Consider the following 27,638-nt stretch of genomic DNA (forward strand, 5'->3'; position numbering starts at 1 on the left):
CATATTTAAAAAGTATTCTGATGCTCTTGCCTTTATTTGGCTGATCAGTGGAAACCACTGTTCAAGGAAATCACATTAGATGTTTAAAGCATGAGCACAGACGTGGAGGTCCTGATTCAAAAGGTGCTCGGCAGCCTTCTCTACAGCCTTCTCTTGTTGCCCCAACTTTGAGCACAGGCTCCCTATCTCCCTCCTGGTCCTTCTAGAAGTACAGGTAGAACTTAATTAAGATTTTGAATTTCAAAAGCCATCCCTGTTGAGAGTGTAGATTTTATGCAAAATAGAAATCGAAAGAGAAGAGGAAAAACATAGCAGAGATGGTGTGGTCAAGAGAGGAAGATAAAGAAATAAAATAAAGTAAAATTTGGATTTTTTAAGGCATTCTACATTCTGAGGCATCCAGTACTTCAAAGTCCAGAAGGGAACTTTAAAAGCCAAAGACCCAAGAGCCCCTTTATGCTGGTCCTGTGGAAATGATAACTTATTCTAATGCTCTTCTGGGACAGTATTCTCAGACACCTTGTAATGAATGCCATTGTCCTCTTCATTTCAAGAACCACAGTCTCCCAATTCAAAGGATAGGCCCCATTTTTAATATTAGGAAGTAAGCACATGTGTTAAAATCAACAAGGAGGTCAGCATTGTTATACGTGTTAAAATCATAAAGAATATTTAGAATCCTGCTGTGAGGAAAATGATTTTATTCAGAGTAGGAAAACCAAGTTGAGGAAAAATGGCTCCTTCAGCTTTTGATTCAACAGCATCAGGTGGATGAGCCAAATACACTGGCTCTGGAAGCCAGATCACCTACGTACAAATCCTAGCTCTGAAACTATAGGCCATTTAATTAGCTTCTCTGTGCCTCAGTTTTCTCATGTTAAGTGGGGGGATAATGATATTTTTAAAATGGTATCTATTATTATTAGTTATTCTGAAAATGCAGTTATTTTAGTTTTTGTTGTTTTTGTAACCAACACTGAATCATTACTGTGTCTTGGGTCCTCACTGAGCACTTTACACCTGTCATCTTTCTGCATGCTCACAGAAACCATTTGAGGTAGGTACTATTATTATCCCCATCTAAAGATGAGGGATTAGGTGGTTGTTTTGAAGTTACACATCTGGGAATAGTGGATTAGAACCCAGGTGGGCTTACTTCAGAACTGCATCCTGAATGATGATATGAGTACACCCTTCCCTACTCCTGGCCCTGCTGTTTTCTGAGTGTTACTGTGAGTGAGGAGAATCCTGTGGGTGCTGACTGACAAGAACTATCAAACATGATCTGCTGTCCACTGGCTCCAGGGCAGATGAGCCCCATGCAAATAACCCTGCTCTTAGAAGCTGCCTTGCACAGCTCAGTCTTTGTGGTTTAATTGGTACTGTGATTTTTAGTCCAGAGATTTCTGGACTAAGACCTCTGTTAACTAGAGAAAATGCAATGAAATGCTCTGGGGAATGAATACAATGCCTGCTCTCAGAGGTATGCCTCTGGGGAGATGTGCTTTCCTGAGGAGAAATCTGGTTTTCCAAAGTGAGCTGAAATTTCCCTTACCCTGAGAGGGCTTTATTAGCAATTTATCCCATGAGTGTTCAGATACGAGGAACAAAGTTTGCACGGCAGCCCTGGACAGATGATTTTCTTAGCTGTCTGCATAAAAGAGGGAAAAAAGGCCTTGAGAGAAAACTTTTCTAACATGGTGGAATGTACAAATTTAAAACAATACTTTTTCCAAAATATTTCGAGTGAAGGAACACATGTGGACATGAGGACACTGCTCCACCCTCTATTATCATATGTCATATTTTTTTCTTATGGTGCTGAAATGGTGTTCCCTTGGCTATGACCATCCTTTTGGATGTTGGAATGTGCCAAAGTGACCATCATCACTTATGAAGTATATAAGGGATTCTGGCTGAAAGGACCCAGGCTCAAACCCAGCCTTTTCCTGGCTAGATGATTTATTTATTCATATAATTCTTTCCCAGGGAGATAAGCTGCACCTTGGCATTCTTTGTAGAGAAGGTGGCTTTTAAACTTTTGAATCGACATCGGGTGAAACCTACCAGATGGAAGGAACACGCACCAACTGAGTGGCATTGTGTGGCTAGAAAAGCAGGTTGAAGACTGCTTAGGTTGACTAAACTGAAGAGGGTAGGGGAAGGTCACAGGAAGCAAAGAGCCAGGTGGAATCCTTCCAGAGTCTTCTGGGGTCTCAGTAAAACTGCGCTCAATCTTGGGCTCATGACCTGCCCTTGGACCACCTGGTTCAAAAGAGGAGCCCAGACAAATAGTCTTGCTAAGAACTACTAATTGTTAATAGAATCTTGAAGCTGAAAACCAGCCCTTAGCTAGAGAAATCAACTGTCTGCTACACAAAAGAGTATCTGGCAGCAGTGTGGGCAGCAGGAGGTTATAGAGCCCAAAATTCACTCTGTTGACAGATCCTGAGGACCAGGATCTATAGATGCAGACCATGACGAGTTCCTATCCCAAATGTCACCATCAATGAGTGAACAACAGGACAGAAGCAGAGGCCATATTGAGGGGTCATAGGTTTGAGAACTAGTGATGCAGAACTGTATCCAAGAATACACCTTGACCCATGTTCTACCACAGAACATTACAAGATGTGAAAGCAAAGGGAGTAAGGATGATCTTCAATCTCTATTTGCTGCTCCTCTCTTCTCAACCTCATGTACTAATGTATGTGATCTCTCTGGTGAAATTACCTATAAAAATGCCTCCCTGTCTCCTCTAGAAAAGACCAATGGCTCTGATATTTATTCTAGGAGGAATTAAAAAACAGTAATATCTAAAGAAATGCAGGCTAGAGGTAAAGGCTGTATAGAGGAAGAAAACTGGCAGCGGGTGGGGGGAGCAGTAAGAAAGAACAATATAATTTGAGACTATCAAAGGAAGAGACTTTGTGGGTGGCCAGGAAGTGAGGTTGCTCAACTTGAAAGGAGAAAGAGAGAACACTGGCTTCTTGGAGTTTTAGATCAAGAATATCACTATAGAGAGGTGTCCAGATCAAAAGTGTTCAAGACCTGCCTCCCAACAAAGCAAAGCAGGACTTAACCCATTCCCAGCATAGATCTTGACTGCCAATGGCTTGAAGGCGGACCTCTTGCATAGGCTTCTTTCTATTTGCAAGGAAAAAAAGACAATCTCTTTTTCGAAGTTACTCTGGTGTGCATCAGTCTCGACGTCAGACAAGAGAAAGGGGAATAGGATTGCTTTCAAGCCACAATCTAAATTGGTTTTATTTTTTTATTTTTATTTATTTTTTAGGCAAGGCAACACTTGGTTGACCTTACAGATTGCAAGCACCTTGTCATCTTACAATCCCTTATTTTTAAAAATTTTAATGCCTACAGCACCTGGTCTTCCTAAGTGGTCTCCTATCCAAGTACTAACCAGGACGGACCCTGCTGAGCTTCCGAGATCAGACAGGATCAGGCTTGTTCAGGGAGCATAGCCATAGACTAAACTGGTTTTAAATGACTTGTCTCCTGGTCTTCCTTAATGTAAGCCAAACCCTTTCAATTGTATCACGATTGTACTTTGAATTGCATTTTAATCACATTTTCCTAAGAACGAATGTTATGTAACACTGTCCAAATGGCATCGGGGATTTTCTTCCCTTTCCTCACATTATGGTTAAGTCATTGTGTAAAGAGTTGTTAAAATTTGTAGCTCTTGATCATGTTCTACTGACAATCCGGAGCAAGCTTCCTCCCTACACCATGAGTCTTGCTCTTGATAAGAAGTGGTTGTCTTCTTCTCTGGAATGTCCTCCCTTCCCTATGATGTTCCTTCTCTATCCCAGTCATCCTTCAAGGCCTAGCCCCACACTCCAGAGCTGAGCAGAGAGAGCTCTGGTCACTCACCCAGATACCTCAGCTCCCACTGTCTGTGCCACTCATACTGCATGTACTTTCTGCCTTATTTGGTAGCAATTTGTGTCCGAGTCTGACTACTATTTAAGATGGGTAGCTTCTGGCAGCCACAAACTGTTACTCACTTTTCTTAGTGCTTATCCACCATGGTGCCCTGCTTCTGAAAAATACTGAGAATATGTTAAACTGAATGACCGACTGCATGAATAAATGCATAAATTGCCTCTCCCCTAAGTGACTAGAACTTCTGCAATGGAGCTAATATTCTCTCTCTTTTCTTTCAGAGCCTCCAGTGTTCCAAGGAATATATATATATATTCCTTCCCTGAAGAAAGCATATTTATTTTGTGTATCCAATTTTGACAGAGTCAAAGTATGGGCATATAATGTTATAAAATTTAACCATATATTGCTAAATTCTTCTTTAAAAGAATATGTTCAAAAAAAAAAGAAAAGGCTATATAGCATAGTAGGTGCTCAATAAATGTCTTGAGTGAATGAATGAGTACATGAGTGATAATAGGAAATTGGATAAAAATAGACAGAAAGAGGAGTAGAGAAAGGATAGATGCACTGGAGATTTAGAATAAAGGTAGAAAGAAAGGAAAAGGAAAGAGAAAGGCAACCTAAGTCTAATTAAACTTTAAATCAGCAATTCTGGTTTTACTATAAACTTGAACGTGATAATAAGTAGAGAGGAAAGGAGTTGGGGGAGAAGAGAATAGATTCTAAATACAGACATCTGGATTCTGACATTCACTCAGTCACTGTGTGACCTTGGACAAGTGACTCAACCTCTCTGAGTTTCACTATTTTTTAAAACTTCATTTTGAAGTAATTTTATATTTACAGAAAATTTGAAAAAATAGTACAGAGTTCCCATATAGAATTCACTCAGCTTCTCCTAATGTTAGCATCTTTCATAACCATATTACCATTGTCAGTTAACATTGCTATATTAATACTAATTAAACTATATGCCTTATTAGCATTTCACTAGTTTTGCCATTAACATCCATTTTCTAGTACCAAGATCCAACAGGATCCCACATTGCACTTAGTTGTCACATCTCCCTTAGTCTTTGACAGTTCCTAAGTCTTTCCTTTCAGCGCCTTGACACTTTCGAATAGTAAAATGTCCCTCAATTTAAGGCTGATGGTTTTTCTCATGATTAGAGTTAGGCTGTTTTTTTGTTTGTTTTTTTCTGTTTTTGGCAAGAGATGATGTCATGCCCTTAGTGCATCACATCAGGAGATACACATAAACCTGTTTTATCTGGTCAGGTCGACTTTGAACACTTACTTAAGGTGATGTCTATTGGGTTTCTCCACTGCTCTATTTTTCTTTCTGTAACTAATAAATATTTTGTGGAGAGATACTTTGAGACTATGCAAATATCTTGTTTTTCATCATACTTTTGCCCAATAATTTTAGCATTCATCAGGGGTTCCTTCCTGTAACAATTTATTACTGGGGTGTCCTAATGATGAATTCTTATTTCTCTCATTCTTTTCACATTTAATTGGAATTCTTTTATAAGTAAAAGTTGTACCTTACCCTCCCCCTCCCACTGCTTTATTTATTCAATTATTTATATCAGTATGGACTTATGAATATTTATTTTATTCTACAGACCATAATCCATAACCACCATTATTTATTTTGTTTTTTAAACTTCACTTTCTTCAACTGTGAGTCAGGGATAATGACAACTGTCTTACACAACTGTCATAAGGATTAAACAGGATTTAAAAACGTGAAAATATCCAGTCCAGACAACCTAGTAAATAAATGCTAGCTCCTTTCTTTCCTTTTCTTTACAGAAAGTAGTCATGCTAATTTGGAGGCAAGATGATTCTAAATAGGTGAAAACCTTAATTTAAGAATTCTCTTAATATAATGCAGCTTTTCTAACCTAAGGTATATAAAGCAACAAAATTTTAGCTATCTCACTGTTGCCTAGTAGAGGTCCTCTGGGATGTAATGACTATGTGAGATTGATTTTTAATCAGCATGCCAATAATTTGTATGAAAATAGATGCTTGAGAATACTTGAAGACAGACTGTTCTCTTAAGTAGCTGAAATGTTTTCCCGGAAATCTTGTTTACGTTCTGAAGTTGCTTAGCTAAACTATTTTCAGAGATACTCCAAAGCATGCCTCGACCCAGCTGTGGTTCATGTCATCGCTAACTCTGAATTAGTAAAATCACTGATTCATCTTTGATTACCAAGATTCTGGTAGTGAATGTAAGAAATCCAAGTTTTCTTTCTCCAAAATTAATTTAAAATTAGATTTTGAATGTTCAGGCAAATCACTTTTACATGTAGGTGAAATTTAAACCAACAAGAACAGCAACAAAGGATGAGAATAAGGTCCTAAGAATGTGAGAGTGACTGGATATGGACATTTAAAATAATTGACTAAATACAGTAAAATCCACTAATAAAATCACTCAGTTTACTGGAACTTTCATTTCCCACCCAGTTTTATCAGTAAGGGAAATCAAGAACGTCAGGAGATTTATTTTTAAAAAACAACTTTGGGGCAGTGTGGTTCATAAACTCTCATGTGGACTCCCAGACAGTCTGTCTTACTCAGTCTGGGGTGGGACCAGGATCTGTTTTTATCAGGCACCACCTCCCAACATGAGCCTGATACAGGTGGGAGGCACAATACTGCAGTGGTGCAAAGCCCAGGCTCTGGGGCCCATCTGGGTTTGAATCTCACTATTGCTACCGACCTCCAGTGTAATCTTGGGCAAATGACTTCACCTCCTCGTGCCTCAGTTTCCCTATTGGGAAGGTGGGGCTAATGACAGTATCTGTCTCCAGGGTTGTTGTGAGGAGCCAATAAATGGTGCACATAAATGATCAGCATGGCAGTACCAGATGGAGATCAGCGATCCCTACGGATAACGGATCTCCCTTTGAGGAACTGTGTTAACGGCACGTCTGGGCACAGAACTGCTTGAGCTCAGCCTTTAACATTTTCTGCATCCACTGTGCCTTACCATGGTCACTGCCATTTATATCCATCATCAGAGTCATGACTGGCAGGCTACAGAGCCTGCAAGGTGATCTGCTTTTGTTAGAAAGTGTTTAACAAAGGCTGATTGATCTTTTGTAAATCAGAGTTACATAAGATCCGAACAGGGACTCTCAGGATTTAGGTAGTTTACTACATGATTAAAATAGGAAACAACTATATTTGTAGAGTTAAACCAACTACCAACCAACTAACACAGGGACTGAAATTTTGCGTTTTAATATTCAAGGCAAAAGAAATTAAATCTAAAAGAAACAAAATGTCTAACAGAAAACTCTGGGTGTGGGGTAATGTTTAAAAATCTTATGACTAAGCATGCAGCATCCCCAATCCAAGCACTGCACAGAGATCTGTCTCTCCTTCCTGTCCCTTGTCTTGCTCCAGGGCCACAGGATATCAGCCATTGATCCTTTTCCTCCCAGTGAGCCCCTAGACCTCTTATACTGCCTCCCTCCAAGTGCTCCCAGACTCCAGTCACGCTCTGTCTCTTCGGAACTGGTTTCTGGTAAGGTCTCTGAGGACTCAGAGGGACCTTCTGGGGCTGGAGATCTTGATGGGTGCAGAGAACAGGTGTGGGGATGATTCATTGCCCCTCAAGCCCATGTACCTCCCCACTCTCCTGACCCCAGTGTGCTGGTGTTCAGTGTCTGCTGAGGAGGCCTGATAGTGGAAGAGAGAGGGTGGGTTAGACAGATCTCATGGCCAGAAGTCGTGTTTTCAAAACTCAAAACTAAGACATCTGTTCTTAAAAGCCCTTGTAGAAACAAGAGGGAGAATATTTGAATATGGCCCCAGGGAGAATATTTTGGCAAGGGAGGGGAGAAAAGGTAGAGACTGGTTGTTCAAAGGGAGAAGGTGGATGGACTTGGTAATGATATGGGGTAGAGATAGGATCAATTAGGCTTATGGGTAGGCATGTTGGGGTGAAGTGAGAGGGAAGATGACAACATATTGTCTATCTTATTGCCCAGAAAGAAAGCATGACCATCATGGAAATAGCAAGACAGACAGTTAGGTGAGATATCAGTAACAAAAACACCTCAAAGTGGCTTCTTACCTCATTAAATCTCATCACAAGATCTTCAAGGGCGTTGTGCTCTCCATTCTGGGAGGTGAGAACTGATGCTGAGATGGATGCTTTGAGGCAGGGCAGTGAAGCTTGGCATTCTGGAGTGCCCAAGTTCCGGGTCAGGAAGCAAAGATAGTCAACTGGCAAGACCCTTCGGTAAATATTCTGTTCCTGCTCCATCAGGATGCTGGCGACTTCCTCTGGGAACTGGATGAGGGGCTGCAGATCAATCAGTTCCTTGCTGATCCCAGCTGAACTTGAAGGGAGGGCACTGGAATTGGCCATAGAGGTGCCTGGTTGGCGTTCTGAAATAAAGCAACGAAAGTCATGGTCACTTCATGGTTGGTATCCCTTACAATGGATATTTACTTGAGAGCCATTCAAAATCATATAGGTTTCTTAACCGAAGTTTCTGCTTGGTGAACAGTTCTATATTTTCTTTCTTGTTATGAAGACCTGATATCTGCCCTGCCTATTCCCTCCCATCCTCCCTGGAGGGTGAGGGAAGGCTTGGTTTCCCATTTTCAGAAACAAAATTGATTTAACACACCATTTCCTAATCAGTTCATAATGGCACTCTGCAGAGTAGAGAAGTAAAAGGTACCATTTGTTTTCTCATTCTCCAGTGCTAACCATCAGAGTGAAAAGAAAGGAGGATAGGTATGGGCACAGCAACTGCAATGAAAGAGGAAAGAAGCCTATAGGGAGAAGAGTCATGTACATGTACGTGCACACTGTGTATCAACATGCAGGAGACCTGAGGACCCTCTGCACACGAGGTTTCAAAACTTCATGGTCTACTCTGCCAACATTTTACCCTCAAAACTCCGATTCCACAGAGATCCATTTGAGGGTTTACAGGACCACTTATAAAAGAAGAAATGAATAGCTAATGAGATGTATCTTAATAAATAAAATAAAGAAATCTTACTCCCTGCTCCACTACTGGTAGCAGGAAGATGGCAGTGGGAGAAAAAGTAGCAAGAGCATTAGATGGAAGTACCAAATGCATTGGTAGACTCAGTATTATTCCTTTAGCACGAATTCACTTTATTTTAACCACTATCCTCCCAATCTGATTCTTAACTTCCTACCTATATATGTCCATCATTCATTCATTCGTCTACTTAACCATTGGTCCATCCATTCATTCAAAAAACTGAAAATCTATGATGAGCCCTAGAACAGAATTTCCCAAAGTATGATCAGTTTTGTGGCTAGCTAAGTTGGGCAACTGTCACACATTCATGTCACAAATTCTCTTCCTGGAAATACATGGGGCATATGAGTACACCATTAAAGACTCTAAAGGGTCTGACAGTAAAGAAATCTATTTACATCATTTCACCTAGTACTTCTCCAGAGGCATACTTTATATAACACCTATTATGCCATTCTGTGTGGCTAGTGTTGCTTGGAACCACTTCAAGAAATGCTGCCCCGAGGGCCAAACTATTCTCACTCTGCATCCAGTTCACATCTTCTTCCCAGCAGCCTCTTCCTGGCCAGCCCTCCTTCACACTTCTCATGGTGCTTCATGAGAGGACCACATTCTATTTTTCCAGAATCTTTCTTACATTCTTGAATTCTTAAAACACCCCTATTGACCCTTTAGCAGAATAAAAGTGTCTTCCAATAACACTGCATTTCTCACCACTGACTGTCATCTGGCCTAGACACTGGATAACAGCAAAACTCATAAGGAAGTCTTCCTCAACATTCAGACCTCGATATTCTTGACTTTTTTTTTTTTAATCTCTATTACAGATAACTTTGGAATTGTCACTCCAAAGTACTCTGTCTTTGGATTATTGAACTCCGAAGCCATTATCCCTGAATTGACTTCCTTTCCCCTCTACTCTTTCAATGAAACCTTCTCTCTCTGTCCTCCGCAGACACCAGTTCCTTGGCCTCACTATGGGTGCATAGTCAGAATTTTAACATGACACCCACCAACTCCCAGGATTCCCTCACAAATCACCTTGACTTTCCACCACATGCACTTCCCAATCCTCGATCCTAGGCAAACTCAACCACCCACATACTTGGCTTCTGGGCTGCTATACGACACTGACAATTATGTTACTTAGTGACCCTTGCTGATTTCTGTTATCTTACTTCAGCTAGGCCCCTGGGGCAGCTTCAACTTGACGTGAATTTATTTATTTCTCCCTATATAACTTATTGTCATTTTTACCTTGGCAGTATACCTTTTCTACTCACCCTCCCAAACCTACTTTTATTTTCATTACATTGGTTCCATCATTTCTTAACCTACGACACTGTGATACTTGCCAAGTGTCAGGAACTCCTTCAGTTAGTTCAAAAACTTCTATTTCTTCCACTTTCCCTTCCTTCTCTGAGAATGGTGTGTGCCCCCTCCTCAACAAGGCCCATGCAGGTTTGTCATTAAGTCTATTCAACATGCCTCAGTGGTTTCCTCCACCTTCAGTCTCTGTTTTTCTACTGATTCTTCTTTGCCTACACAAATATTCAGTTTCCCTTATCCTTAAAAACAAACCAATAAAACTTCCCTTCTCCCTTAAACTCCAAATCTTCTCTAGCCTCCCCTTCATTATGGACCTTCTCTAAAGGGTAGCCTACATTCCCTGATTCCTTCCTCTCTAAGTATGGTGACCATATCTTCTGATCCAAAAATTAGGCCACATAGTCTGTTCAAATTAAACCAGTAAAGATGTGGGAAAGAAAACTGGAAACCAGGTCTGTCCTGGAAGCTCCTAGTTCTTAGATCACTGTGTTGACAGGGCATCTCTGTTGATGGTCTGGGCTCTGATGTTCTCCCTTGATTCATCCTCTCCTAAGCAGCTCACTACCTTTGAAGCATAACTCAGGACAGAGTACTTTGTAATTTGCAATTTGGTGGTAATTTGCAATTTAATTAAGTGAGTTGGTCTCCTTTTGGAGGAATGTTTTCAGTGACAACCAAAAAAAAAAATTGTGAGGAGAGAGCTTTAAAGTTTGGGCTATATTGCTCTCCACTGATATACCGCGAACTGTTTTAAATATATTCTGGTCAGAACTTTCTGTTTGTCTTCTGTGTAAAAAGCAGAGTATCAAAGTTATCACTTCTCTTTGATTCTAAAAGGTGAGCAGGTGAGCAAAGAGTACAATGACTTATTCTAACCACTTTTATCCATCTTTAGGACCAAGCTACCAAAAAATAGACTACAGCAAAAAGAGAGGACTACCAAATTATATTTGGTTCTCTCTAAGCTCATATTTGAAAATAACTAAAAATAAGGCTGGTGCTCAAAATCTATATGGCCTATATGTCCTCACTCTTCAACCTTCTGAACAGTTTAGAAAGTGACTGCATTTCCTGAAAATTGAGTCAGAATGTGGCCTGATGACAGAGGCAGACTGCAATTTCTGGATACCGATAACTTATGTGCAGTGGAATTAGGCATATATAGGAAGTCTTCTCAGAAATAACCAACTCTAAGACATGATTTCAAAGTAGATTACTCTGGGAAGGAAATAAAAGTAATTTCCAAATCTTATGAGACTGCTTACCTAATATGTAAGAGAAGAGATAATGTAATACAATATGTAAATAATATAAGATGATATAAACTGTAATAAATCGAGCTATGAATCACATACTATTACAATGAATGAAGAGTCTAGTGACTGGTGGGAAAGAGTAATAAAAAGGACTTAAATGGAATAATGGAAGAAAAAGAAGCCTAGTCTTCCTCGTTATTTGGGGAGCAAAGTTTATAAAGACCACTGAAAACGGTAATTATTCTCCTGTGAAAAAAATATTTTTTTGCAAAATTTCTGGTGAATAAAATTATCCACTTATAGTCAATGTTTGCTCTCAGTCCCCTGCTCTTCAGTTAATAGTTATCCTACAGACTAGGACTTTATCTTTAGACATTGTCACAGCCTAGAAATATTTACCATGAGACACAGTATCTTCAAGTTCTAATTCCCTGCTCAAATAATAGCTTCCTGAACTAAGTGCTTTATATGGATTAAATCAGGAGGTAGACAGTATTATTATGTGACACTCAAATAAGGTCAAGGTCACATAAGTAGTAAGCTGGGGATCTGGGATTTGAATCATGGTTTATTTGACTTCAGAGCTCATGTTTCTGATCACTCAGCATATTGTCTATGTAGCAAACAAAATGTCACATTAACATTCTGGTTTTTAGATGCATCTCAAGTGATTTTAGTTAGTATAAATCAACGTTTCGTGCTTGTTTACTTGGAGTGATCTATAAAATGAACTCTTTGAACTCCAAGGGTAAGGATTTGACCCTAGAGTGGGGGTCCCCAATTCCCAGGCCGCAGACCAGTACCAGTCTGGTCCGTGGCCTGTTAGGAACCAGGCTGCACAGCAGGAAGTGAGTGGTGGGCAAGTAAGCGAAGCTTCATCTGTATTTGCAGCTGCTCCCCAGTGCTAGCATAACTGTCTCAGCTCCATCTCAAATCATAAGGCATTAGATTCTCATAGGAGCACTGGCCCCTGGTGCCAAAAATGTTGGGGGCCACTGCCCTGGAGGGTGGACAGTTCCCCTCCTCGGTCAGTCTGGAACTATCACTTCAAACACTACATTACAACTACATTAGAATGGAGCACACAGATGTGCCTTCTTCTTCCTTTCTTATAAGTTCCTAAGAATGTTCCCATGCTTTAAACTAGCATTTGTCAAGGTGTGTTACACTGAATTTAGAGACATACTGGGCTAAACAAAGGTAAACAATCTCTCTTTTTCTATTTTAACTGCAGGACTTCTCAGAGCCTTAAATAATTCCCACAAGGAAAGTAAACTATCATAGCATACAGCAGCTCTCCCCAACTTTGTAGTATGTCTTTGTATTATTTACATGAGAATCATAGTCCTTTCAAAACTTTGGTCATCACACTCAGTGATTCTCAATGGGAGAATGGGGCCTAAGGTGTTTGTGAGATTAATTTCCAAGGAAGCTTAGTCTGCCCTGTTGCTGGAACCCTATGCAAAAGTTTAAGGGTGAGAGAGACCATGGCTTTTTTAGGAAACTGTAAGGCATTCCTGATGGCTGAAGTATATTTTTGAGAGATGAAGCATCACTGTAGAAAATAAGGAAGGAAGTTTATTTTCTAGAAGGCACTAGAGCATTGGTCCCCAATGTTTTTGGCACCAGGTTCCTAACAGGCCACACACCAGTACCAGTCTGCAGCCCGGGGTTTGGGGATCCTTGCACTAGAGTATAGGTGTGGCTCATGAAGGAACAAAGGCAGATGGGAGTAGTGGGAGAATCAAGGCATATATGTGAAGAAATATCACCCGAGAGTTTTGGGTCTCTGGTGGATCTAGGCAATCACCCCACTTGGAGGGAGGAGAATATGGGCCAAGTTTTCCCTTGAGGGATGTTACCCTGAGAGGCATCCTCTCCTGCCATCCCCACAGAGTCCTCTAATTCCCTGCTTGTTTCCTTCCTTTCTGGTGATCAGAAAGTCTCTGATCTTGTGGATAAGCTGACATTTCCAGGGCTGTCTGCAAACTGTGCAGCCCAAAAATATTCAGGAAAGCTACTCTACTTGATGAGCACTTTTTTTTTGATAACTGTTCACTCAATGACCTGGGGTACAGTGTCTTTGGGGAACTCCCTCCCCCAGAATTGTTTTCTCCCTTAGGGACAGTACTTTGGTTCAGAGATGCTAGTTTAGGTCCAAGCCCACAAAAGAGGCTCAGGCTTGGGCTAGAGCCCAGCAAAACCTGCCACTTCCTACTTATTTCTCTTTGTTTTTTGGTCCTTATCAAAACTAAAAGCATTTGGTCTTTCTGTGCCTCATATGAAAATCTATAGTTTACCAAATAATCTCAAATAATGTGCATAATGTTAGGGAGTTATGACAGGTAGGTATTGCTAATCTTATTTTTTATAAAGCTTGAGTTAAGTTGCTACATAACTTGCCCAAGAATCCAGTTTGTGTGTGGTAGGCCATGCAACTGGCAAAAGCTGAGAGTGAACCAGAAAATTCCAGCTCCTGGCCCAATATTCTGCACTGCCCCAAGCCGAGCCTGAGTTATCTTGGGAGTGCTCTGCGTCCATGGGCCAGCCTTATTGGCTCCAATACACCTGAATGGGTTTAAGAAAGGCCGAGTAGAATTCATTCATTCATTTACTGAGTGCCTATTATGTGCCAAGTTTTGTTTCAGACTACACTGACGTTGGGATTTTGTGAACAAGAAAAGATCCTTGTTCATATAGACCATTCTAGAAGAGACAAATAAACAATAATATAATGTTGGTTGGGATGGGGGAGATGGTGGATAGAGGTGGGGAAGTATTACACAGGTGCAGTATTACACAGTATATATTAACTAGAATGTTAGCAATTTCCTCAAGTTTTTCTGTAAAAGTTTTCAGAGCTTTACCATCCAGGATGCTCCTAGCTTTGTCACCTTAATCCTTTTCTAGCATCATAACAATAGCTATTCACCTAGCTTTTGCTCCTCACCATTTGTTAGCCTTTTGCATCAAGTAACTCATTTAATTCTTACTATGAGCCCTGTAAAGCAAGTGTAATTAATTAGCCCCATTCTAGATGAAGACAGAGGCCAAAAGATGATAGAGGCCACATAGATGACAAGACAGAGGCCAGAAATGTTAAGGATTTGCCTAAAGATACCCTGATACTGAGATGGGGCTGGTACTAAAATTCAGCTCTGACTTCAGAAGCCCACCTTCCATTATGCTCAGTGTTTTGAGGGGTCTTTTGCAGGGGAGATGGATTCTTCTGATTTCCTATTGAGTCTGTCTCACACACACACCCTCTTTTCTTTTCTGGGTATGGAGAGAGGAAGTTGGTGAGGTAGACAATGTTATATTTCTAGAATATGACTTTAAAAATAGAACACAGTACTCCCCTTATACATTTAAAATTAAAAAAAAATTTCAATTACAGTTGACATTCAATATTATATTAGTTTCAGGTGTACAGCACAGTGGTTAGACATTTATATAACTTATGAGGTGGTCCTCCTGATAGATCTAGTACCCACCTGATACCATACATAGTTATTATACTTTGATAGTAGCTTTCTCTCTCCCTCTCTCTCTCCTTTCCTCTTTCCCTCTTTCCTTCCCTCCCCCCATTAATTAAATAATTAATTAATTTGGAAAAGTAAAAATTTTGAGAGAACCTGCCATGTAGCTCTGCTTCTGAAACATTATCTTTCATTCTCATTCTCTGTGAGTGGTAGTGAAATGGGCACAAGTTTCCTTGGATGGTAGAACAAAAATTTAAACAGTACACCCTTTGTCTGAGCAATGTCACTTCCAGGATTTTATTTGACAGAAATTCTTGTAAAAATATAGATAAAATGATGTTAAAAAAAAAAAAAAAAAAGCAAGTTGAGAACAATGGAATATAACCCTATTGAAGGAAAAAGAATTTTGCAAACTAATAATAGTGGTTCTATATTGCATAGTTCTGTTTTGTTTAATTTTTTTTTCTAGTGTGCAAAGGACAGTATAAAAAATATATCAAAATGATAGCTGAAAAATTCATCCAGAGAACAAAATCCCAAACTTCTGATGGGTACAAACTAGTTCAGCATTTGAGCTGTTCAGATTTTTTTCAATAAATATTGTGATATTGTTTTTGAAAAGTTACTGCAAATACAATTAGGGAAGTTAAGTAGGAAAAATTTTTAATTTTATAGACTATCCCTTATTTTTAAGATAAGAATTAAGATTTATCAACTGTACATTTAATTGAGTGGCACAATTCCAATTATATAAAATAAAAGTAGAGGAAGGACATTGATTTCTTTTTATAAAAGATTTAGAATTGGCTTAAAGACACTAAATCTCAGGCAAAGTTGAAAATTGCTTTTCAACAGGGAAGCGATAGATGTAGAGAAAGTTTAGTTAATTAGTGACTCTCATTATCTATTATTGGTTTTCAGAATAACAAATAAACCTTGCAACAAATGTGTCTTGCCTGTCCTCAATACTACGTGAAAAGATGAGTCCACAAAATCAATGAAGTAGAGTATTTCTAAGTCAGTACTTAAAAACAAAAAGAAAAAAACAATATGCCTAAATCAAGAATTAAGCCATATTCAGATACAATACTTACTGGATGGAAAAGCCTCACAGCAGAAAAAAACTGACAGAATTCTTATTAATAAAAAAATAACTTCTACACTTTGATTTCCAAAGAAATATGAGCTCACTGAAAGTATAGAAAATTTAGAAAAGCATAGAGAAGAAAATTAAAAGGAACAATAGTCCCATACCAGAGATAATCTCTGCAAATATTTTTGTTGTAGCATTTCATGTTTCTTTTCTATAAATACACACAATATTTACAAAATTAGGGTCAGAACACACACTTTTTTCCCCCTACCTTTTAAAAAAACACTCTACAGTGCACGTTTCCCCAACTCTAAAACTAGATTTCTAATATTTGATTTTAATGGCTCTTTGGTAATCACTGTTATGTTTACAATTTTTATAACCACTATAAATAACACTGTGATAAAGAGTATTATAAATATATGTGCTTATTATGTTACCTAATAACATTCCCCACCCACATTGGAGAATTTTCAGGGAGCTGTAGTTTCTTTTCTTTTTACAGCTTATGAACTGTTTTATCAGTATCTCATTGAACGCCTATCTATTTCTGATTACAAGTTAACAGGAAGGCAACTCTGGAGTGTTGGTGACAATTGAATGTCCTTTTACCTAGTAGCACATTTCTAAGGGATGGCTGACCTGGTAGACGTGGGTAGCTCTAGAACCAAGCCCAAGCAGCCAACTTGAACTCCAGAGTCCAACCTGGATGAGATACTTAAATGTACTAATTACTCTTATGGGATTCTGTGTTTCTATTTTATAATTATAACCATCAACAAAATAATAAATGTATGATAATATTATTAAAAGTATTATAATAACCACTACTTACTATATACTAGGAATTGCACTGAGCTCCAGAGATCTCACCCAATCCTCACAACTACTTTATGCAGATGGCATAGCACTCTATGTTATTATTATATCAATTTTAGAACTTGAGGACAGAGGCTAAGGAACTTGTTCGACATCACACTGATGTTGGAATCAGTGCCACATCAGTCTGACACCAAAGCCCAGGCTCGCCAAATCACCACCCAACACTGACTCCAAGGTTTTGTTCCTCTTATTGTCTCTACATACTACTGACAATCAGATGTTTTCTTTGTGGAGGATAAATGAGGCAGGACTGGGACTGAATACTCAAGCTGGAAGGAACTACAGGGATAGTTGAGACAAATTTTCCACACTTTACAAATCAGGAAACTATGCCTCTGAGAGGTCAAGGTTCTTGCCCAAGGTCACAGAGCTGATTAGTAGCAAAGTTGGACTAGAACTTTGGAATTTTTTTGGAGGCTCCCAAGTCCAGAGTATTCCATCTCAACTCCACTGCCTCTCCAATTTGGTGTGCTTAGAATTGCAGATGATATAAACTCTTAGGGGCAAATCTCCTCCAGAGGGAGAAAACAAGGAAACCAAAAGTATAATCTGGAGGTTATGAGTGAGGTCTTGGAAGTCACACAGATGTGGGGCTACAGCCCAGCTCAGGCACTGACTTCCTGCATGGCCTCTCAACAACTATAACTATGTTGGGGAAATTTAAATGAGAAAATGCATGCAAAATGTTGAGTACATATTTAACTCTCAGTAGTTGGTCATTTTTACAGCATCATTAATTTGTCATTTGAAAGAAGAAGAAGGAATTCTGGGGCCTTTCATTTTAGCCAGATGGGGAGACAGTCATATATCAAATCATTTCAGGCTAAGTAAACTTTTGCTTTGTTTTTATAACCTGTAACTTGTACCTTCTCACGTGCTGCCTACCATAATCAAAACAAAACAAAACAAAACAAAACAAAAAAACAAACTTTTTTAAAGATTCCCAATGATACCTCATTTATTCACGTAAAAAGAAATATCCATTATATCTTGCCATACATTGTAGTAACAGATTCCCAAATGTAAAAAAAGTTCCCTTCCCTCCCACAAAATCTGCTGTTCTTAACTCTGCAGCTCTTCCCTATATGATAAGAACATTCATATTCCTTTTACCTTGGCATTATCAGCAAACCCCACTGAGAGGTCAGAATAGTCTTAAGAGTTTCCATGCTAAAATATTGCTGAGCTATTTGTTGCTTTTTAAAATTGAGATACAATTCACATACTAGAAAATTCATTTTTGAAAGTGTACAATTCATTGGTTTTTAGTATATTCACAGAGCTGTACAACCATCACCATAATCAACTTTAGAACATTTTTATCACCCCTCCCTACATAATAATATTATTATGAACATTTGTGCAAAAACTTTTGTGGGAACATACGTTTTCCTTTCTCTTTTGTCAATACCTAGGAATGGAATTGCTGCATCATATGGTTAACTGTATGTTCGGTATTTTTGAAGAATGCTCGAATTGTTTTCCACAGTGGCTACACCAATTTATGTTACCATCAGCCATGTATAGGGCTCCAGTTTCTCCACATCCAGGTCAACATTTATTTTCCTTGATTTTTAAAAAAGTTATAGCTATCCTAGTAGATGTAAACCTTATGGTTTTGATTTGCATATCCCTAAAGATTAATGATGTTGAGCATCTTTTCATGTTCTTATTGGCCATTTGTATATCTTCTTATGAGAAATATCTATTCAAGTCCTTTGTCCATTTTTGAATTCAGTTGTTTGTTTTGTTTTGTTGTTGAATTTTATATATATTCTAGATATTAATCTCATTATATGTGATTTGCAAATTTCCTATCTCATGGGCTGTGTTTTTACTGCATTGATAATGTTCTTTGATGCACAAAAGTTTTAAATTTTGATGAAGCTCAATTTGTCTATTTTGTCTTTTGTTGCCTGTGCTTTTGGTGTCATATCCAAAAAATCATTGCCAAATCCAATGTCATGAAGCTCTTTCCCTATGTTTTATAGTTTTGGGTCTTAAACTTAGATCTTTGATCCATTTTGAGTTAATTTTTTATATATCATGCAAAGTAGGAGTCCAAATTTATTTTTTTGCATATGAATATCCAATTTTCCTGGCAATATTTTTTGAAATGACTGTACTTTTCTCATTTAATGGTTGTGTGACTCATGTCAAATATTATTTGACCATGTATGCGTGGGTTTATTTCTGGGCTCTCTATTCTATTCCATTGGTCTATATGCCAGTCTTTATGCCAGTGCCACAATGTTTTGATTACTGTAGCTTTGTAGTAAGTTTAGAAATTGGAAGTGTAAGTCCTCCAACTTTATTTTTCTTTTAAAAAATTATTTTGTCTCTTCTGGGTCCATTAAAAATCCATATGGATTTTAGACTAGGTTGTTAATTTATGCAAAAATGGCATTTGGAATTTTGATAGGGGTTGTATTGAATCAGTGGATCGCTTTTTGGGGAGTACTGCCATTCTAACAATAGTAAGTCTTTTAAACCACGAACACAGGATACCTTTCCATTTATTTAGGTCTTTTAAAATTTCTTTTAACAATATTTGCAGTTTTTAGTATATGTCTTGCACTTCTTTCATTAAATATATTCCTAAGTATTTTATTCTTTTCATTGCTATTGTAAATGTGATAGTTTTCTTCATATTCAGATGATTCATGGTTAGTGTATGGAAATGTAACTGAATTGTATTCTGCAACCTTGGTGAACTCATTTCATAGTTCAAATAGTCTTTAAGTGAATTCCTTAGGATTTTCTATATAGGAGATCATGTCACACGTTTTACTTCTTCCTTTCTAATCTGGGTACCTTTTATTTCTTTATCTTGCTTAATTGCCCTGGCTAAAATCTGTAGTAAATGTTGAATAGAAGTGGTGAGAATGGACATCTTTGGTTCCTGATTTTAGGTGTAAAGCTTTCAGTTTTCCCCCATTATGCATTATATTAGCTGTAGGTTTTTTCACAGATGTACTTTATCTATTATTATTTAGTGTTTTTTATCATGAAAGGGTATTGATTTTGTCCAATGCTGCTTCTGCATCTTTTGGGAGGATCATGTGTTTGTTATACATTAATCTATTAATATGGTGTAGTACTTTGATTTTCACATGTTTAACTGTACATTCATTTTTATGTTAATATATTACATGTTTAAGTACAATCTAACTGAGGAGAGCTTTGTATAAGACCAACAGACATTTATTGTCTATTCTCAGTTCTGGCCTTAACTTGGACCTGTATGTCGGACAAAAACAGATGGCAAACTAGGACGTGACTGTAACCATGACTTCAAATCACAAACACTCCAATATTTTTAAAAAATCATGTTTGCTTTAAAGAAAAAAATATTTTAAAATTCATGTTGAACATGCACTCTTTATTGTTGTTTGTTATTATAATCACATTTTCAACCTTTGATGATATGAGTATCAATTAAAATAGCTCTATGACTTAAAAGTAAACTGGTGTATGTTATTTCTGATTTAGAACATATTATTGCAGAAATGACCTATACCAGAGTTTGGGTAGGTCAAATAATTTAATAAGAAAAACACATATGGACCTGGAATTTTTTTTTTTTGCCCATAAAAGGCAATAATAATGTTACTGATAGCATTACTTGCTAACATTTTATTTAAGTATCTCCTTTAGTCCTACCAGCAACTCTGTGGCCTAAGTATGATTAGTATTACATTTTGCAGCTGAGGAAACTCAGAACTTGTCTAAATACTCATAGTTAGTAAGTAGTGAGGCCTTAATTCTGACTCAGAGCCAATTGACTCCAAAGCCCATGCCTGTCACCATTTCTTATGCCTTGGGTATAAGAGTTCAATTTATGCACAAACTCAAAACTATTCATTTCCTCTTTTTAACTAAAATGGAAATGAAACCTGGAAAGTCCTAGTATTCAGTGTTCCACTTGTTGACCAAATTCCATTTCAAGTCAAGAACTCATTAAGTACTTATCATGTGAATTTAACATATGAGATATACCTAATCTAGTAGTGGACAAAGCTGTATAGGAACTGTTTTGTATTTAATTATGCAGTTAATGGCTCTCTGACTATGTTTGATGATATAAGTAGATCTTTATTTACAAAGCTAAATCCACCTTTAATAGAAAGAAAAAAAACTACGTCGAAGTGGCTAATGATAGATTTGAGGACATTATGACTTGATGCATTAAAGTCACCATAGAGTTATTATACAGAAAGATCCTGGTAATCTACAATTCCAAGCTAACACCATGGACCTTCCTTGAGTCCTAGGCTCAGGATGCTATACTCCCTTGGCTTTCCTCTTAAGTCTCCATCCCTGGCAGTGGTTTCTGGGCCTCCTTGTAGCTCTTCAGCCTGAATGCTACAGGTCTCAGTCTCCTGCGCATCTCCCTTTCTAGGAAAGATCATCTCAAGCTGTAATTAAGCAGATAACTTGCAAATGTATAAGTCTAGTACTGACTTCTCATATATATCCAATCCTGATACATCTATTGGGAGTGTCTACTTGAACATCCAGCATCTCAAAGTTAAGATATATAAATGGATCTAACTTTTCATTTTCTTTTTAATCATACCACCCTCATTTCCCCAGGCCTGAAATCTTGGAGCCATTTGTTATTCTTCCATGTCCTGGGCTGAGTTTGCATCCATTCGTCCACCAGTTGTCTCAAGAACTAGTCCCTTCCGGCCCATTCTCAATACTTTCCCTCAACTCCCACCAGCATAAATGTCTGCAACAACCTCCTGAATGTCCCCTGCTGAGAGAGATCAAGAGGAAACCTTACAAAACTGTTTGCAGGCTAACATCTAGGGGGTTAGAAAGGCCATTTGGCCTTGTGAGGTGATGTCCATGATGGCAGTGGGAGGTGGGAGAAGGGTGTAGGCTAGCCTAATAAATGTGTAAAGAAAACACACATGAGTTTTACACATCCAGGAGAGATATCACAGTTCCTTCTTAAGATCAGTTCTTCTTTGGTTTGGTATAAAAGTCACAGGACCTGGAATAACATCTGTCAGCCTCTCTCTAGTGAGCCTGAGTAGCAGAGACAAAGGAGATGCTGGTGCCCACAACTGGACATGGACATCCTAGGCTGACCAACATCTGGTATATGTGACCCGGCTACTGAACTGCTGCCAGCTGTTACCATGCAAACTTGCGCTGCAGGCCTGAGAGCCTTGGGCATCTTCATTCATGTGCCTTCTACTAGAGGCACGGGGTAAAGAGGTGGAGAAGGAGGAGCCCTAGGCTCCAGAGGCAATACAGGAGAGTGCTTAGGTGCCCAGGTTCTGAAGTGGGATGAAACTAAGTTCAAATCCCTCTCTGCCTCTGTCTAGTTGCTCGACCCTATAATTAATCTCTCAGCGCAAACCAGGCCATCTGCTCAGCTTCCTGTGAACTCCAAGCTAGAAAGAGTATAAGACAACATTGAAGATATGAAAAGCTGGGGAAAACCAATTTTCCTAAAGTCCTCACAAGTAAAATACCATACATGGTTGTAATGAATGCTTTGGCAAATCTCTGAGTTTGGAAGGGGGTGGAATGACCATGAGGTGCCCCAATTGCCTTTTAAAATAACGGCACCCACTTAATAGCCTCTAAGTCTCAGTTTTCTCAACTTTGAAATGGGGATCATGATCCTACCTCACCAGGTTCTTTTAGGAATTACATGAAACGTACATAAATAATCCACATAGTGGCTGGGCCATTAATGGAAGGCCTATGTGTTTCCACATGAATTCTGGGCAAGTTATCATATAGTAGGAGTGCATTAATATTTACTTGTTTATAAGCACACGAAATTTGGCAAAGGGGGAAAACAGGTCATTAATACATATCAGACATGTGGCTCCTTCACTCTCTTGAAGGCCCAATTACTCTCTGGTCTGTTATTTCTTTCAGGGTAACTTCCTTTTTTTTTTTTTAATCTACAGTTACAAATAGAAATAATACAAGCGATTATATTCGCTGACAGTTGGTGGGTCATATCTAATTACTCTGTCATCTCTTTACCTGAAAGGATCCAACTAGCCATCTTCTGCTCTCTCTGAAGGAACAATCATAAACTGGAACTTCCCTCTGGCTACTCTGAGTGAGTCTTCGACCACCAATCCTGGACATCGAAAGGACTCTCAAACATCTTTAACAATGGAGGGGACTTGAGGTCTTTTTAAGTTGAACTCGAAACTGAATGAGACCAAAGGATTAAAGATGAAAGTCAGGGACAAAAAGATTTATGTTGCGAAATTAGTGAGTTGCATAGCTAGGACTTGGATCCAGTATTTTTTTACCTGAGTATCTTGTTAAAATAACACAGATTCTAATTCATGAGGTCTCAGGTGGAGCCGTAGATTTCTGCAGGTTCTAGGACCGCAATTTCATTTGCAAGAGTGTTGGTGTTGGTTAAGCACTTAAAAGTTTATTGCATGTGGTTCCTCATTCAGTAAATGATAATTATTATTGTTGCTGTTGTTTCTAATACTTGTATTGATTGAGCTGCATGTAGCTCTCAGAGATCAGGAACATACATATGGGTCTAAAAACTGTTTTCTGTGAACTTAACTGGTTCAGATCAGTGCCCCCATGTTCAAAGACTGATTCAAGTAGGCTGGTTGACTGACCATAGTGTTTCAGATTCCACCAGAGCTGAGCATTGGACTTCAAGGGAGGGTGGAACAAACATACAAGAGAACATAAAAAAGCTGCCTCTTGCCTCTTGAGTGTAGCAGTAATCAAAGGGTGCTACAGCAGGATGGAGCAGGCTTCCTGGCATGGAAGCTCTTGGCTCTCAGAGGATGAGTCACTTTTCCTTGGGCAAAGGTGGGTGACGCAGAAGCCATGAGACACAGAAAGGTCTCTTGAGGAGGCTTTCAGAGATAATCTAGAGTCTTGCTACTCAACATGAGGGTCTTGACCAGCAGCAACTGCATCATCATTTGGGAATCCCCTAAAAATTCAGAATCTTAATCCCCATCTAGAACCTAATAAATCCAAAAATGTATTTCAACAAGATCCCCACGAGACTCAGATGCATGTTACCATTTAAGAAGCACTGCTTTGAAGGAGTTCCATTACAAATGGGGTGGCCACAGGGAAAGAAGCATCCAGATATGTTAGGGAATGAGCCCACTGGCTTCAGAAACCCACACACAGAACCACAGCCATAGTTATTATTTATCATCACAACTGACAGTAGTAACAGCAGCCTACATTTGTGTAAAAGTTTAGTCAACAAAGTCAACAAATTGAATGCCTCCACATTCTTTTGATTTATAGGACAAGGTTACTCTTTTCACTTTGTGGATACAGAAAACTAAGGCTCAGAGAGAGAATAATCTAGAAAGAATGTGGCAGCCAGGTCAGCAGACTCCTTCTCAGATAGCCAGTCTAATCTCTCCGAGTCCTAACATTCAGGACAGAAGTAAAGAAGAGAACTGGAAGTCTTACAGATGGACCACTGGTGAGGCTGAGGTGTGATCCACTTTTGATAAATGGGGCAGTAAGTTTGTGTTTTGCTGAACATGTCTGTTTTGTTGTATCTGTATATACTTCTCTACCCTTCCCCTTTCTTTATTCATTCCCCTCCCTCTTCCTTCTTTCATCCCTTTTTTCCTCCCTCTCTCCCTTCTTTCCATCCTTTCTCTTTTCCTTTTGAAAAGAAAAGTGTGTCTCAAAAATCTCTACCTTTCTCAGTTGGTTGAGTTAGAGAAGGAGCAAAAGGAAATTGCTTGTGCATTAGGGAGACAAGAGAGACCTTCCAGGCAGGTGAGGTGCTGTCTGTGGCCAATATGGCTTGGAATAGTGGAGAGGAATGGGTGTGGGTGAGAGAAATGAGCCCTGAAGTCAAGAGCCAGGAAGAGCTGCTGTCCAGGTCCCTGTCCTCCTGAGGTTTGTCTTGACCCAGGGTCCACCTTCAGCTCTAGATGGCCTCCAGACCAGGGTGCCCTTCCCAGCTCCATTTCCCACGGTCCCCTCCATTTCTCCTCCCATCCACCAAAGCTGATAGCTTGCTAGCCCTGCTTCTGAGAACCATCCTGCAGCTAAATCTTTGTTCTTACTGTTTCTGGAATGTCTTTTTTGTTCCATCTCCATTTTTTCATTGTTTTTCTTTTTGGATATTGTGTTAATCACTTTATATTCATTAGAGTCCTTTATTTTATCCCATTATAGTTCTCTGAGGCAAGTATCTGCATTGTCCCCATTTTACAGTCAAGGTGATGAAACTTAGGAGCAGAGGAGTTAAGCAATCTTCCCCGAGTCACAAAGTTTGTAAGTGGTAGATGTGGGACTTAGGTTTGTCTGTCACCAAAGCCCACATTCTTAATCACTCATCTGTGCCTCATATCTTTTTATCACAGTACAATGGAACCACATGTTCACAATTCAGTTTATCTGTCAACCAAATCACCAATTCCCAGAGATTTCTTTTTCTCATTGTTTTTACCCCCAGCTAGAACAAAGCCATGGCTGGCACTCTGTAAATGTTTTCCAACATGCCTTATTCTATTTCCTACAGGTAGAGACAGTATAAGAGCTCAAGTCTAGCTTGAGACTAGTTTCAATCATGCTTCCATGACCTCTGAATGTGTGACCATTTAAGGCTTGGTTCGTAGCTGCTCTGTGTCTTGGTTTCCCACCTCTATGTCCTTCTCCACCATTTAATAGATTGTGAACATCAGGGAGTTAGGAAATTGTTTATTCTTCTTCAATCCACCCCTTCCACTGTCCCCAAACAGTGCCTAACAGTGTCCAGCCACAGTAGACACTAAGTTGACTACTTAGAAAATGAACAATCATAATTCTCTATGAATCTGCCTCCCCAATTTAAAAAATGGGATCAAAGTTGAAAACATTCCACTTAACTGTTATGGGGAGAGAGACAGAAACTTATGCTACACTACCCATATAGAAAACTAACTAAATTATTAGGCTGGAAAGAGTGACAAAGGGTATTGAAAATAGAAATGGAGGTTGGGAACTAACCAAGATCCTGTCTATGGAAAATGTGAATGCTCTCTGGAGCGTTTCCAACCCAGTTCTTGAATATGTAACATACTTCCAGAAGGGCTAACTTGGGCTTTAACATGCCATTAGCAGAAAAAAAAGTACTGTATGTTATAGGTTTAGAATGCAATCCATTAGTGGGTTTGCAACTGAGGTGTTAAGAGACTTCAAAAAAGACAAAGACCACAGTGCATGCAGTCTCATCAGACTGGAGAGAAGCAGCTAGAACAAGACATTAACCCACTCAAAGACCCTTGAAGCCTCCAGCCTTTACCCTTGGATAACTCTGAAAGGCGTCCAGCAAGTTCCAATTTGGGCAGGGGTTTATTTATTCTGCTTGGTTCAAATCAGGGCTACAGATCCCTAATGGTTTTTACGTCCCAAAAGGTTTTCCACATTTGGGCAAGATCTATGCTTTATGGAGGGCTGACGGGGCCCTGCTCCCGGTTCCGGTGGCTGAGCCAGCTGCACTAAGAGCATTCAAACGCCCTGACTCTGGGAGAGGTTTAGCAGCATCTACCCCTTGCACGAGCTTGGATATTTTCACAATGGTGCGATGTCATAGTAAAAATGCCTCCATTCTTAAGCAACTGTAATTTTTATTACATTTCATTTTTCTCTTGGTGAGGCTAAATTTTCAAGACTAGTCTTTTTTCTGTAACCATTACCCTGTGCCAGCAAAAACTAAATGGGCTCACACTGGCTTCTGGCCCTTTATTTTGAGCACACCATTCCTAACCCAGGAATAATCATTCAAGTTTATAATTGCCACTCTCCTTTCTATAGAGGGTGTCCCCACCTCCAGGCTCTTCACCCTGACATGCTGCTGTTGGTCTGACTTCTTAAAATTCAACCTGCTTAAGAGCCTGTGTTGGCTTAATACTGCTTTAGGTCCAAATTTCACCTTGCTCTCTCCAAACTGTAACCACACCTACCAAATTAACCTTATGTCTCACTGTCTCCACTACGAGATTGCTGTCAAGAACCATTTCCTCATTGTTTCTAAGGCGCGGCCCTCATTCCTACCCTGACATTTTACCTCACGTGCTTTTCCTGCCTGGAACAAGACCCCCAATCAGAATGCGGTTCAAAGATGACCTTTGTGTTCAGAGCCTTCTTCACTTTGTTCCAACTTCCAGTCTCCTAAATCTTAAATTCTCGCTAGCATAAGCGAATCTCAGAATACAATCCAGAGTTCCCAAACATAGATGCCTGCAGGGCCAGGCAGGTGAGAAATGAGACTGGAGCTGGGAGGTGGGGCTAGGTGCATCAAGGGAAGGGTGGGAAGCTAGTGTGTCTTATCTGGGGGTGGTGTGTAGGTCAGGGCCAATGCACTGGGCCAAGGGAGAATGGTGGCTCAGGGATGCAAGAGAAGCCAGACTCTACATTAATGCAGAATTGCCCAATTTAAATAATACTGCAGCTATCAAAAAACAAAAACCAACCAAACAAAAAAACCTCCCATGTCCTGGATTTGGTTCATGAGAGAATTTTTGCACTCCTGGTATAAGGATAACACTGTTCGACTCATAGTACTCATTGAGTTTGCTGTGGGGTAGGGGGAGTGTTAATAGTCCCCTGGGCCTGGAGGTAAAGTGTCTGCAATAACCCTCTCTAGTTCACACCACAG

The 27,638-nt window shown here is 39.3% G+C and overlaps 1 protein-coding gene across 3 annotated transcripts in view; it reads right to left on the minus strand.

The window, feature by feature from the left end:
- PLCE1 (phospholipase C epsilon 1) overlaps window positions 1–27,638 on the minus strand; it is a 287,768-nt gene that overhangs the window by 121,504 nt on the left and 138,626 nt on the right. For all 3 annotated transcript variants that reach the window (XM_039871703.1, XM_039871701.1, XM_039871702.1), the window contains exon 4: window positions 8,009–8,325. In XM_039871703.1, coding sequence (XP_039727637.1) covers window positions 8,009–8,325 — 317 coding nt within the window. The remainder of the gene's footprint in view (window positions 1–8,008; window positions 8,326–27,638) is intronic.

The sequence above is a fragment of the Pteropus medius genome, unplaced genomic scaffold (genome assembly GCF_902729225.1).
Source record: "Pteropus medius unplaced genomic scaffold, Ma_sr-lr_union100, whole genome shotgun sequence".
Lineage (NCBI taxonomy): Eukaryota > Metazoa > Chordata > Mammalia > Chiroptera > Pteropodidae > Pteropus > Pteropus medius.